A 14,736-nucleotide genomic window follows, 5' to 3' on the forward strand; every position below is an offset into this window, starting at 1 on the left:
GAAGTCTTGATCAATTTTTAGGTTTGATTTACTCTCTGTTGTGAACATTCTTAATGTGCAAATTTCAGCAGCCTCTAAAACTTCAACATCCACAATGCACCACGGCACTGCATAAACAGGATAACTAGGCGGAGTGATGTGCAGTCGAAGAGAAGTCACCGTTGGAGGAGGTTGCAAGTGACAAAGTAGGCTAGTCTAACGCCAGTGGGAACAGTTCGTCAGGGTACGCATCACATCTTTGCCATTTCTCTCTCCTAATGGCAACAGAAGATAAACGAATAGCGGTGTCCCATGTTATATCGGAATCCGGATCACTCCCTGCTAACCCAAACAATAATAACAACAACAATAATAACAACAAAGACAGCGAAGGGACCGAAAGTACGACTACCGCTTCGTCCGCGACTGAGACCAGCGGGGCTGAAACGCAAACCATTGGCAACGGGTCGGGAATCAACACAGCGAGCGCCAACAATGGCAAATGGGTCCGACTTAATGTTGGCGGCACAGTGTTCCTCACAACACGGCAGACACTGCTTAAAGAACAGACTTCCTTCCTCTATCGCCTGTGCCAGCAGCAAGACTTGCATTCTGACACGGTAAGGCAAGATTCATATGTTGATTTGTTCCCCCCCTTCCTTTTTAACAAAACCTTGCCGTTTGCCATCTTGTCTGACTCCTTAGCAAAGACCAAGGTCTAATTGATTAGTTGCCCTAGCAACAGCATCACTTTGGCCAAATGAAGCTTCTCAGTCAGATGGGTGCACACGTGCGGTGCAGCTTCATGCAGCTGCTGTAGCCATGCCTCCGCTTCCTAGCTCAGAATGCATTTCAGATGTCGCCTAGCATCACTCTCATTCAAACTATACATCATGTCTTATGCCCTTTGCCTGGAAAAAAACATAGTTCCCCTTTACACTTAAACCGTCATCCTCTCTCTCTCTCACACACACACACACGCACACACACACACACACACACACACACACACACAGAGTGACATTTCAGATTCTGTGTGTGTAAGAGAGAAAGCGAGGGAGAGAGAGTAGGAGCTCTCTTTTTTTGCTGTCTTGCGCAAATTGGTTTCCCGTGCATCAGTTCACTCGGTGAAACGATGAGTAGAACAGGCTTGGGAGTCTACTTATGACCTTCACATAAGCAGCCACAACATTTCTACTCAACTCCACTCTCCCTACCCTTCCTCCCATTTTCTCTGCCTGCCTCGTCCTCTCTCCCTCTAATCGGTTCTTAATTACATTGTAAAAATGTCTTTTAACCACTTGTGCTGTTGTGGGCTCTAATTGCCACTTACTTCTACATCTCCCTCTGAAGTCCATCTTCTTATGTCCTGGCTTTGTTAGTCAAGTATTTTACAGTTACTAAACACATCACACTGCCTACACAGTCTCTCCATGCTGGGTGTGTGTGTATGTGTTTGTGGAAAAGACAGCTTCTGTCTCATATCACTGAGTGTGACCTGGTGTCACACACACACACACACACACACACACACACACACACACACACACACACACAGACCCAAAATAGAGCCAACAAGTGCCAGTGCAGTTTCAGGCCCTCAGTGTTTTGGCAGCCAAACTGGTGACTGGCTGATTTTTATCACTGTAGGGGCATTGTGGAGCTCGTGTTTTGGACTAACTGCAGTGTGTTGTGGACATACTCAGACTTACCCACTATATAAACATTTTCTTAGTCTTCCGAATCTCTCTGTCACACACACACACTTACACACCCATACTCATAAAGTGCAAGCAGAAAAACGTATGTTAGCTGGCAATGCCTCACCCCTCACATATGATCAGTAGCCATCTTTATTAACATCCAGAAATAGATCTGTCCCATTTTACGTTCTATTTTCGATCTTCTCGACTGACATTTCTGTTTTTGGTCTCTATTTTGTCTTAAGGCCTTTGTAGTGTCATATGCGTGTGTGTGAGTATGTCTCCCACGTCATCTGTATCATTTCTCTCTCTCTCTCTCGCTCTCCTCCCCTTTCTCAGAGCAAACAGACCATCTGAAATGTCACTCTTGCCCCCTCCTGTTGATCAGAGGGCAGTTGAACCAGTTTAAAACATACATCCGCGTCATCCATTATTGAACAGGACCGGGGAAAGGTCAAGAATTGCCCGGGGTGGGGTGTCCTGCGCTGGCTTTCGCATTCAACCAGCGTTGTCAGGAAAACACTAGTTTCAGTGGCTGTAATATTTCACAGGCAGATTGCAGCACTTGTCTGTACTTGCACCCGCAATAAAGTCTCCCCCACATCCTGCAGGACTTGTGTAAGGATAAGATATGTTTGATCACGCCAGAACAGTTTAGGCAGCGGAATGGAATCTGCAAACTGGCCTGCTTTCTCTCTCTCTCTCTCTCTCTCTCTCTCTCTCTCTCTCTCTCTCTCCTGTAGCTGAGCATGTAAACACAGGGTGGTGTTTGAATGGCAGATATTCTCTGACGTGTAGGGGGCCTGTACATTTGCATCTGTTCCGCCTTAATTACAGGCTGCATGGCCAACACTATGTTTGGGAAGGGGTGTGTGTGGGTGTGTGGGTGGGTGGGTGGTGGGGCTCAGATGCTGTGAGGAGATTCCTCCCGCCCTTCGCCAAGCAAGTGCTGTTTTCTCGCCCTCTAGCTTTACGGGTGATAATTGAAGAGCTTAGGTAATGAGGTTAGTAGAAGGGGAGAATATGAAGAGAGGGAGCAGCAGGCTGAAAGATGGAGAGAGAGAGAGAGAGAATTCTTTTTTTTTATGGTGTGTAAGGCATAAACAAGGCCATTGTTTTGCTTAGCCAGGCATCTGTTTCCTGTGGGAAATAGTAGTTCCCCCATAGGGGCTCGTTCGCCAGATTTCCTGGTGGAGCATTAACCTGAGATGGGGCTTGACATTTTCCATCATTAACCAACATGCTCCTCATCATGTGTGCCGTCAACAGTGGTCCTATTAAAGAAACACCCACACACACACACACAGACAGAGGGGGGAGTGACGCGCGGTCGCTTTGCTAGTCAAATCCTGCCCCCACAGTTTTCAGTTATACAGCTCAAAAGAGAGTGTGAAGCCAGCAAGGACAAACTGTCCCTGATGACAGTCAGCACTGTGAATGTCACACAGGTGTCATCAGACCTCGCCTGCTATCAGTTTTAGTCACGTCAGTCAGAATAGACTCCTCTCCTTAGGGTAGGTTGTGTTGTGCCGTGTCGTGTTGTGTCGTGTCGTGTCGTGTCGTGTCGCATTGCGTCGCGTCGTGTTGTGTTTGTGTCAGTGAGTGAATCAGGAAGGAACTCGTATGAGGTTGCACAATGGTTACTTGTTTTGTTGTTGTTGTTGTTGTAAGCCTACATGTGCAGAATTGCAGTATGTGAAAGTATGGAGATATAGATGCAAGGCAAGATCCTCTATTTAGCAAGAATATGATTTGTATGTTGTATGTTTTGTGTGTGTGTGTGTGTGTGTGTGTGTGTGTGTGTACACAAAACATCTTTCGTCTGTTTGCTGCTGTATAGAGCATCTTCTCAGGCATTTATAAAAAACAGGCCTGAACCCTCAGCATGTGGCCTCGCATTGCCGTCTCCCATGGATCCACTTCTTGTGCCTAGCCTGAGAGTTCCTGGTCCTTCTCGTTCTGTCTCCCTCTCTGCCTTCATCTCCCCTCTCTCACCCCTCTCGGTCCCTCCTTCAGCCGCTATTTTAGCCTGTCACGGCACGGCCATGTGACTTCTGCACTCTTCCTTTCTGGAATAGGCCATCTATTATCACTTACCTCCCCGAGCTCTCTTCTCTCCCTGCTCGCTCCTTCTCCATTAGGTTTCAGTTTGTCTCTGTCAGACAGTCTCCATCTTTCTCTCTCTGTCTTTCTCTTTCTTTCTCTACCATTACTTTGTCTCCATTTTTCCCCTCAAGCTTTTTTTTATCCTGGCCATTTTGCCAGGGCCAAATCTTCCATTGTCTGTGCAGAGCATCATCCTCCAACTCCTCTCCCTTTCTGACACGTTTTCTTGTTCACTAAGCTATATTATGATGATAGTTTTGCCAAAATATATTTATTTTTTGATTTGTAAATGTGACTTACTATGACTTCTCAGTAACATGCAGACATAAAAGCAGAAGCTCATTACACTACATTGATATCACGTTCAAAGCATTGTTCATTTAAAAATTAAAGATTGATGCGTGAAATTTGATATAGTACCGTTCTTGCCACTGCAAGATGATACCACAGTGTATCAACCCCATCCCCTAGCATCTAATCTCTTCGCTACACCCACCCCATCTCTCAATCTCTGTCTTTCTCTGAGTGTAAAGAGAGGTGCCTGGGGCCGGGCTGTGTAAAGCACTCTGTGGAACCGTAATGGAGAGAGAGAGCGGCCTGAGTGAGATGTGGAGAGGGAGAGAGGGAGCGAAAACGAGAGAAAGAGAAAGGCGAGCCCTTATCTTCCTCGAAAAGGCCAAGCGGAGTGCGTGCATCAGGCTCTGAGTAGCTCAGAGAGCTGACTTGGCCCTCACAGCGCTAAGTCACTCAGCCATACGCACACGCACACGCACACACACACACACACACACCGACGCGCACACACACACACATCAGCGGTCACAATGAGACTCGCTGTGATGACACAAGCAAGGCTTTCTCAGCCAGCTTTCTCTCGCACATCTCCCTCTCTCTATATTTCTCTCTTTCTTTCTCCCTCCCTCCTTCTCTCCCTCGATCTCTCTCTCTCTTCCCTTCCAGCACTGCTGTACTTATCCATTTAAATCAGCTCTCTCCTCTCCCACTCAGTGAGCTAGATCCCTGAGGACACACACAGTACAGTGTGTGATGTAACGCTGCTCTGGTGTCTGTGTGTGTGTGTGTGTGTGTGTGTGTGTGTGTGTGTGTGTGTGTGTGTGTGTGTGTGTGTGGGTGGGGGGAAGGCAGATAGACTGGTGACTGTGTTTTCTCTCCCTATGCCTCTCTTCACAGGATGACACGGGCGCTTATGTGATCGACCGGGACCCCACCTACTTTGGCCCCATCCTGAACTACCTGCGACATGGCAAGCTGGTCTACAACAAGGAGCTGGCAGAGGAAGGTCTCACACTTTAGAGTACCTACTGCATTATTCATGACACCATTATTGTGATAGTCATACAGAAAACAGGATACATATACATAGGATCTGGTCAGATCAACTCTCAGTCTGTGTAACACAAAAATTGGACATTCAAATATGAGCCTTGGTCAGAAAACTATATTTACCGGTATATAATCTCTAATAAGTCTCTGTAATAAGGGTAAGGCAGTCTCTGTGTGTGAGGGTTTTAAGGAGTGCTACATATTTGAATACATCACTCACTGAGTCTGTGCACCTTTGTTCTCATGCTAATGTTGTATACTGATGTTTTGTTTTATCAAGGTGTTTTGGAGGAGGCCGAGTTCTACAACATCACGCCACTGATTAAACTCATAAAGGAGCGCATTCTGGAGCGGGACAGTAAGACGACCCAGGTAATGGCACCCAGCTGCTGCTTTACGGGGCAAATGTAGAATCAATGGGAGAAGTTTAGTAGGGGCAATAAATAGCACAAGGGCAGCTTTACACTGAGACAAACAGGTCATTAAGGTACCTAATGAGGATCCTTGTCCTTTTTTTAAACCGCCATTGGATTTGGTGACCTGAACAGGCTGTCCATTTCCTTGCAGTCTGACTCTAGCTCACTTTTAGTCACCAACCAGCAGTGGGGTGCCATGGTGTAATGGTTAGCACTCTGGACTCTGAATCCAGCGATCCGAGTTCAAATCTCGGTGGGACCTGAGTTTTTTTTTTTTTTTAACCACCATGGGCCATTGTATTTTTAAACCGCCATGGGCCATTGGATTTTGTTACCTGAACAGGCTGTCCATTTCCTTGCAGTCTCAGTCTAGGTCACTTTTAGTCACCAACTAGCAGGGGGGTGCCATGGTGTAATGGTTAGCACTCTGGACTCTGAATCCAGCGATCCGAGTTCAAATCTCGGTGGGACCTACGTTTTTTTTTTTTAAACCGCCATGAGCCATTGGATTTTTAAAACACTATGGGCCATTGGATTTGGTGACCTGAACAGCCTGTCCATTTCCTTGCAGTGTGAGTCCATCTCACTTTCAGTCACCAGCCAGCAGAGGGGTGCCATGGTGTAATGGTTAGCACTCTGGACTTTGAATCCAGCGATCCGAGTTCGAATCTCGGTGGGACCTGAGTTTTGAGTTCACCCAGCGAGTGTGCCAAGCTGTTATAGATCTGTGAAGAGGCTGTTATAGATCAGTATGATAGTGTTCAGCATGGTGATAGAATCCAGGCGGAATATCTGACACACTGATAAAAGGTGAAACCTGTTTGTGCATAACCCCCTCCTGGGCCACAGGGGACATCGCCAATGTAGTGAAAGCAGAAGTATGTTTGAAAAAATCCACTGTATGTCAAAAGAAGTGTGACCTTTGACCACATGTGAAGATGTAATGTTGTTCTGCCAGGCCTAGCCCTTTCACTGTGTTAAGTCATGTGGAGGAACAGAAAGCCACTGGTGGTTTTTACACTGAGGCTGAGGGTGAGTGTGGGAGGGGAAATTAGATGAAAAGACTGAAAGGAGAGAAAACGAGCCGTTTCTGCGAAGTCAAAAAAAAAGAAGAGCTCAGATGGATCCTTGTGCAACTTCCTCTTCTTGCTGAGTGTGTCTTTGTCTCGCGCGCAATTGACTGAGGGCTGAGCTCACCCGTGTTTTACTGGATTATCATGGCGGATTCTCTTTTTACAGGCTTATGTAATATTTCTTTTTCTCTCTTTTTCTCTCCCTTTCTCTTGCTTTCTCTCACTCTCTCCCACTCTCCCTTCTGCTCTCGCTCCCACCCCCACCCCTGCTGGGCGCTATTTCTTCCCTCTCCGGCATCATTCTCCAACCGCAACTCACCTCCTTATTTCTCTCTCTCTCTCTCTCTCTCTCTTTCTCATTTCACCAATTCATGCTATCTCATCCTTATTTTGAACCTTTGTACATTTCTCTCTGTATTGCTATCGTTTTCTTACTTTTCTATATTTATCTATCTATCTTTACTCATATATCTATCTATCTATCTATACTCATCCTCCCCTTAATCCTCCCTCCCACCATACTTCACTTCATTTTCCCCTATTTTCATTCCTCATCCTTCCTTCTCCTCTTCCTCCGATCCGTCCTCTATCTTCTCTCTCCTCTTTCTCCTGTGTTCCATCTCTTCTCTCCTCCATCCAGCAACATGTGCCTCCCAAACACGTGTACCGCGTGCTGCAGTGTCAGGAGGAGGAGCTGACGCAGATGGTCTCCACCATGTCGGACGGCTGGAAGTTTGAGCAGGTCAGCGTGCGCTCCTGCCGAAAGCCCCGCCCCGGACTGCTCTGGACTGTGGGTTGGACTGACGCTGAGTTGATTAACCTCCCTGACCCCCACCCCCACCCCCCACCCTTCCCCTTTTTCTCCGTTTCCCTACTGTCCACGTCCTTAACTTCGTCCTCAACACAAAATCCCCTGAACCCTACCCAGTGTTCAGTGCGTTTTACGTAAACAGGTGGTCTCAAAGCTGTCCAATGAGCTGAGTCGCCTGCCCACAAAAATGTGTTGGCAAAATGTGAAATGTTTTGATCCAGTCTGAATTTAAACTGATTTCCCTGTTTAATCCATCCCAGATCTCTATATAGAGTGGCAGATAAATGTAGCACTGCTTGTGACAGGGAACACTCTCTTTCTTGCTCTCCTTCCCTGTCTTTCTTTCTCTCCCTCCTTCTCCTTTGCTCTCCTGTTCTTTCTCTCTCTCTCTCTCTCTCTCTCTCTCTCTCCCTCTCTCTCTCTCTCTCTCTCTCTCTTTCCTTCTTTCTCTATATCTCCCTCCCGTTGATAGATGGTGAACATCGGCTCATCGTACAGCTATGGGACAGAGGACCAGGCTGAGTTCCTGTGTGTCGTGTCCAAAGAGCTGCACACACCTGGTGGTGGCCTGGGGACAGAGCAGACCCACAAGACCAAGGTTGGAGTCACACACACACACACACACACACACACACACACACACACACACACACACACACACACACAGAGCATGTTTTGCTCTCACTGAACCTGAATAGAATTTTGTCTGCACCTGCAAATGTGTACAAAAGGAAGTAGCCATTCTATTCTTTCTGTTTGCTGAGAAACAAGGAGATTTGAGATTGATTCGCAGAACGACATAAGTACCTCTAATCGATTAAGTTGTTTTAGAAGGGGCCACTAAGACAGACACACAGTTACATACAAAGACACAAAACCACTCACACATTTAAACATGCAGTGCGCAGAGCCAGCAGGTATTCAGCAGTCATCAACAATCATCATAGTCTGCTCACATACTCTCATCCCGCCATGTGAGGCTTTCTGTATGAGGAACCGTATTAACGTCTCCTCATGACTTGGAAGAAAACACGTAATATGTCATTCAGTCACACCACCACTCATCACACACTCATCCCATACTGCACTGTGCACGTCACACACACACACCCACCCACCACTCCCTCACTCTCCTCAATTCTCATCTGACTTCTCTCCATTCTCGTTGTCCTGTCGTCATTCTCTGTTGTCCTGTCGTGTGTGTGTGTCTTTGTGTCTGTGTGTGACAAGCCTTCGGAGGCACAGGAGGAGGACACGGCAAGAGAGGAGGAGGAGGAGGAGGAGGAGGAGGAAGGGGAGAGAAATGGCGCCCCCAATGAGTGGATTAGGGACTAGCAGACCACTGTAGAGCACTCGTGCTTCCCCACACACACGGATGGGTGAGGACCGACCCCCAGCATGCTTGCAGTGGTGCTTTGTTGTTTGGTAGACGTAGCTGTAGCTGTAGCACCGTAGCCCTGATCCTGGAGCCCTCCTCCTAGAGAGCTGAATTATACTGAGACATCTGTTCCAGCCCTGCTCAAATATCCTCAAATAATTAAACCGACCGAGGGACACATTTGTTAAGCAAGGATGGATACCAGAGGATGCTCCAGATGTTGTATGTTGCTTAGAAACATCTGGCATCTGAGTCAAAACATGGGAAACCACAACTGTCTTCCATGTGTCTCTTTGTAACCAAAAAAAAAGCATCTCATCACATGTTTGCGTGTTCAGAACTACAAACACTAGTTGTGCTCTTCATTCTGTACACGGAGCTAACCGACCAATACACACCAGTCTAGAGTTCCATACAAGAGGACTTGTGATCAGTCCCACCTCAGATAGATACAGATGGATACTGATACCTCAGTAGAGTGGGGGTGGGGGGGGGGGGGGGATGCCAGAGCAGGGCTGGAACTGTGAGCATCTCTCTGGGAGGAGGGTGAGTCATCACTGCAGTAGGGAGCGGGTGGGTGGGTGTGCGGAGGCTGCCGGGCTTCTCTCTGTCATTGGATTACGTTGTATTTAGCCTGATTCCCGCCCATAAAATTACACTGAGCGGCTGTGCACTGCTCCAATCAGTGGGCTATAATGAGGTTAAAACATGAGGAAATGTGTTTTTATAAGTCGTATTTTTAAACTAGTTTGATATATACAGTGCAATGGAATAAAATTTATTTTTCTGTCATGCATAGTCAGAATAGTAGGCTTATGTCAATCACATTTTGGCAGTCCTTGGCTCATTTAAGTAATGGTTCTGTGTTATTGTAATGTCAAATACATACACGTACGCATACATATACACATACATACACATAAACAAACATATACGCGTATATATCTAATATTAGCTGAGATGCAAAAAGAATGGAATCTCTGTCACAACTATCCACCTCATGCTCATGGGGTAGAAATAGGCCCACTTCAAGAGCAAAGACAACAAGCCAAAAGGTTTCCTGATAAGGCCCAGGCTCCCTCATGACCTTAAGAGTCTTGTTGATTACATGGGATAGACCCTTGTAAACAGAAGTGGTGACACAGAGAGCCCTCTCTCTTTCTCTCTCTCGCTCTCTCTCTGTCTCTCTTTCTCTCTCTTTCCCATTTCTCCTTCTCCCTTTCTTTTTCGCCTATGCTGGTGCTCAGCTGATTTGGCCCCATTGTAACAGTGCGCCATTGATCTCGATCTGCCCCCGGGTCTAGAGAGGCAGTGCTCCACGCTACATTCCAGTCCTACTTATAGCCAAAAACATAAACAGGCCAGTGGGTTATACTCATCGCTGCACAGATATAGGAAATGTAAACAAAGTTGCTGGTAGCAGTTACATTCTCCTTAATGTAATGTTATTGAGTTTCCAAAAAATATAGCTGAATTTGACTAAAAGCTGAAATATAGGGTTCAAGATAAAACAAGTCAGACTGCCAGTGAAATGCAGTATCACAAGCATCCACAGAGAAGTGTTCTGGCATTTCCCCCCCCCCACACACACACACACACACACACACACACACTCTCTCACACACTCAGAGAAACATTTCACACATTCCCACAGAACAGGGAAGCACAGTGCAGATCCAGGTGGTAGATATTCAGCGTCAGGGTTAAGATGACTCCCAGGGGACGCACACACTGCTGCTGCCCTCAAGTGCCTCTTCAGCACTGCCAGATAGACCCCAAGGGGCAAAAGCCAGACACATGTGTGGATGGCCTCGCAGGATGTCACCCAAAGCCTAGTGGGGGTGGGGTGTGTGTGGGTGTGGGGGTAGTTTATGGAGGTGATGTAACCAGATCACACACACATCAAAGCGCTCGGTAAAATCCCTGTCATTTCTGCCATGTGCCATTTTCACCTGCACCGACATCCGAAACATGCCATTTGCTTGTGCAAAAGTGATCTATGCTTCATCATCAGCCATCTAATTCACAGCAAATTCACACAACAACAGCTTCTTAGCAGTAGCCTGTGTAATGCTACAGTGAGGTCTTGTGTTTGTTGTGTTGTGGATTTGAACTAGGTTTGAAATAGATTTGAACTAGGTTTGATCTAGGTTTGAACTAGGTTTGAAATAGGTTTGCACTAGGTTTGCACTAGGTTTGCACTAGATTTGAACTAGATTTGAACTAGGTTTGAACTAGGAATATGTTTTCTCGGGCGTGGGTGTGCACATCTTTTCTGACGAGTGTCTTTGTGTTTGCTCTTTGTGTTACAGCTCTTTCAGATCAATGGATCCAGGATGTAGGAAGACACAGATTTGATTATTTTTTATTTTCTTTATTTATCCTGTTTGTGTGCTGAGGGTTCATAACTGCAGTGATGCACTGTTGCTGTGGCTGGCCTTTTTTTGAATGATTTTTATTACATACAAACATCAGTGAAAATCCCTATAAAGACCTATGTTAAGACTTAGTAAAACGTTCTTATCCACTACAAAGAGTTTAAAAATATGAATGAAAAAGAAAGACGTGACACTAAAATTGGTTCATTTGAACAGCTGAGGGGGGATCTTATTGCAAGTCCTACCAAAGAGGAACACACCTTAGTAATGTTTTCAACCAAAGAGAGGTGAATACCCATCCTGATAGGCAGCTAATACTGTATCAGGTTAGAACCATCGCAGTTCCACGTCGGTCCCAGCTTCAGCTTCTGTCTAGACAAACACAGTTGTCCTGCGTGGCACTAGCTGAGGTCCGTGGCTTTTGAGATCCATGTATGCACAAATGGCCCTTGGCTGTATTGTACCACAACACAAGTATTTCTGCATGAACGACAGCCCCTGTAGATCTTCTGTGTGTAAGTGTTTGCCAGGTTTATATGCATAGCAGTTATGACACAGTACGTCTGATGGTGTCGCCACCCCACCCTGGATACCTGTCCGTGTGTGTGTGTATCTGGAAGTTACAGAGGAACACCCCTTTGTCGAGGAAGGCTTGAGTTGGCCTGCAGTTAGGGGGTGTGATGGTGCTCTGCTGGGTACACACTCAGGCACTTGCACTGGCTTGGGTCGAACTTCACCTTCTGTGGGCGTCGGAGAGGGCGTTTAGGCTGCACACTGGGAGAGTCCACGTACTTTAGACAGTGGATCCCCACTATTCTACACTCTTCTTTAATATGATGTCAGTTGGCACAATTTAGAATGGGTTTGTAAACTGGATGTACAAACTATTAATAGCCTCGTTATTTTAGCGTTCTGGTTTCACGGTTTTGATTTTGTTGATTTGGATGCTTCCAGAATTAATGACGCGTCGTTCATCCTCATATTTAGCCAAACGTTTTCCTAGATGTCTCAAGGGCTCATAGCTACAGAAATCAATGCTTGTCTGATCAATTATTCCCGTCTAAATGCGAGTGAGAAACAAAAACGCACCCGCATCTCGAGAGGAAATTACACGTCTGTAAGGATAATTTGGCGCATCAATCATGGTCGGTCCAACAGCGCGCTCAGCGGGGGTTTCTGCGGAGGGTCGTGAGCCCTGGTGTGACCCATCATTAGCAGCCTGCGAGCCCCGGGGGCCCCCGACTGATGGTGCAGGCAGCTGTCTCTCCACCACTCTGCCTAACGCGCCGGGGGCACCATTCACTCAAGCCCCTGCATGCTGTTGTAGTCAGATTCTGAGACTTCCATGTTATATGGCAGCTCAGGATAGAAAGACAGTCGCCTGATAGTTTGTGTGGCAGGTTTTTCGTTGTACCGCTGTTGTTGTTGTTATTATCGTTCTTTAGTTAGCATCATTTGTTAATATTTACAATTTAGTTTTTTTCTATTCTGATTATCAGAGAGTATTTTTAGAGACTGGAGTTTTAATCAGTTCTACGTGTGTCTGTGTGTGCTAGAGCATACTTTGTATGTGTGTGTGGCTGTATCTTTTCTCCTCCCATCGTTCCCGAATCCCATGACGCACTGGCAATAACTCTCTTGTCAGCCAAGCACAACACTGGGCCAATCAATTCACATTATGCTCCCGTGAGTCGTAAATCCATCACTGTCCTAGGCCAAGTACAATCACAACAGACAGATGACTGGCCCAGCCTCTTAAGCGCCTTGAGACAATTGTATTGTTATGGCGCTATATAAATTAAATTGAATTGAATTGAATTAAATTGAATTGAATTGAGTCCAGTGGGGAAGGGGAGTGGATGCTCTCACTCATTTAAGGGAAACCAAAGGAAGTGGTGGTGGGCTGTGCAAAGTACCATTAAGACAGTTACGTAGGGTATTTTCTGGAAGGTTTTTATTTTAATTTCTGTTGCAAGCTTACTGGCAGAACTGTTTATTACCGGGTACTTACTTTCAAGGTCATACTGAAATAAAGGTTTGCATTTTGCACAATATTCATTGTAGGTAGTGTTCATGGAAATGGTATACGTTGTTTTTGTTTTCTTTTGAACATAGTCCACTCATTGTAGATGATGATCTTTCATATAAGCATGGCTTTGCGTTTAAGCAGGCCACTGGCCGGATGACCGGAGGCTGGATTTATTTCTGACCACTGACCATCGTGCCATCTGTGGTGAGGCGGAAGAAGCTCCTCCCTGCTCAGGTCTAGCATCCGGCCGGGAAGTGCATCGATTTGCCACAGTCATTTCATTTGGATTGGTTTCAAACTCTGTGATTAACCTGTGGGGTTATGGACTGCTGTACGTGGAGTTTAAAGGGAGCAGTGGGATCGCTAGTCCTTCAGAGCCCAACATGAGACTGCTGAGCTGCTGACACAAACAGACGCAGAAGTGCACAGACAGGTCCTCAGGAAAGCTACTTCAATCACAGCGCCTCAAATCAGTTTGACACGTAAGCAGGGGAAAGAACTAGGGAGAGGGTGAGAAACACTGAGAAGTTTGTACATCTGCTCTTCTGTCTTCAAGGTTTCATGTGTGACACAAAGAGGGAAATGTGGAGACTCATAGATCTAGGTTTTTTTTAACAAAAGGGGGTGGAAGGGTGATGGGTGATGTAGTTTTTAAGGTAGTTATCATTTGCCTTGTTTATTTTTTCAATGGATTGCTTTTGGTGTTCCCATGAATGCTGCTCATAGCATGCCGAGGGAAATATGGTCATTAATTGTCAGTGTGTTTTTTTTACTTTCTTTGAACATATTTTTGTAAGTTTTGTGTTGCAAATAGGTTTAGTTTTGTTATATTTTGTATGTTTTGAACCCCATTTCTGTTTGTCAGCATGTTCCAGTATCTAAGTTAGGGAATGGAGGTCTTTAATGAAAATTCTGAGAATTATTGGTGTAAAGCAGTCATCTTAGTCTGGACCTCAGACATTTCTAGAACTCCCTACTGTAAACCCCAGACTTCTTGGTCACATAGACCCAACAAGCAGATTCTCTTCTGGACCTTGAGGATCTAGAGTATTGTCTGTGTGTGAACGAGTGTTTGGTAGCGTTTAGTATCTGCATGGATGATTTTACATTCCTAAGTTATTTATACATTGGTGTACCGTTTGGTTTCTGCTTACTGTTACGGTTCACAAGAGACTTTCATTCATATTCATTCATCAAACAGTCCGTCTGTTTAAAAAATGGTTAAATACTTCAATACTGTAAACATCTGCAGCATTGTGCTTTGTCATACTGTACTTTACCGAACCCATGTATAACAGACATTCTATAGGTAATTATTCTGCATTATAAATTTAGCAATATTTCTTCTTTGTTTTACATGCTAAAGAGGTGTGAACCAGTTCCAAGTCTACCATCAGTACCATGCTAAGCAGGGCATGTCCTTAGAGCATGTCCTTGTATACTGATGGTCTAGTCTTGTAAATACCAAGTATATTGAGTAGAATTACAATAAAAGTTTCTTTTCCAATACTCGGTGATT

General features: G+C 45.6%; 1 protein-coding gene and 3 non-coding genes across 6 annotated transcripts; all 4 read left to right on the plus strand.

Annotated features, from left to right (window-relative positions):
- Nucleotides 1-127: 127 nt before the first annotated feature.
- Nucleotides 128-14,726, plus strand: kctd17 (potassium channel tetramerization domain containing 17). Of its 3 annotated transcripts, none has more exons than XM_031561224.2 (7): nucleotides 128-599; nucleotides 4,980-5,088; nucleotides 5,413-5,504; nucleotides 7,262-7,411; nucleotides 7,905-8,030; nucleotides 8,663-8,811; nucleotides 11,123-14,726. In XM_031561224.2, the coding sequence occupies exons 1-6, from the start codon at nucleotides 258-260 to the stop codon at nucleotides 8,765-8,767; spliced, it is 924 nt and encodes a 307-aa protein (XP_031417084.1). In that variant the 5' UTR covers nucleotides 128-257; the 3' UTR covers nucleotides 8,768-8,811; nucleotides 11,123-14,726. The 3 variants fall into 3 exon arrangements, with proteins under 3 accessions (XP_031417084.1, XP_012670012.1, XP_031417085.1); XM_012814558.3 differs by having other exon boundaries at nucleotides 130-599; nucleotides 7,262-7,363; XM_031561225.2 differs by lacking the exon at nucleotides 8,663-8,811 and having other exon boundaries at nucleotides 131-599.
- Nucleotides 5,739-5,810, plus strand: trnaq-cug. The gene has a single exon. It is a non-coding gene; the product is annotated as a tRNA-Gln (tRNA).
- On the plus strand, nucleotides 5,950-6,021 carry trnaq-cug. Its single transcript has one exon. It is a non-coding gene; the product is annotated as a tRNA-Gln (tRNA).
- trnaq-uug lies at nucleotides 6,159-6,230 on the plus strand. The gene has a single exon. It is a non-coding gene; the product is annotated as a tRNA-Gln (tRNA).
- Nucleotides 14,727-14,736: the final 10 nt, after the last annotated feature.

The sequence above is a fragment of the Clupea harengus genome, chromosome 23 (genome assembly GCF_900700415.2).
Source record: "Clupea harengus chromosome 23, Ch_v2.0.2, whole genome shotgun sequence".
Classification (NCBI taxonomy): domain Eukaryota; kingdom Metazoa; phylum Chordata; class Actinopteri; order Clupeiformes; family Clupeidae; genus Clupea; species Clupea harengus.

What these genes read in the sequence shown, in the direction of transcription:
- kctd17 (XM_031561224.2), top strand. Translation starts at nt 258, where the DNA reads ATGGCAACAGAAGATAAACGAATAGCGGTGTCCCATGTTATATCGGAA. An exon ending in CAAGGAGCTGGCAGAGGAAG is followed by an intron (nt 5,089 to 5,412) that starts GTCTCACACTTT and finishes TGTTTTATCAAG; the next exon opens with GTGTTTTGGAGGAGGCCGAG. An exon ending in GCCCCGGACTGCTCTGGACT is followed by an intron (nt 7,412 to 7,904) that starts GTGGGTTGGACT and finishes TCCCGTTGATAG; the next exon opens with ATGGTGAACATCGGCTCATC.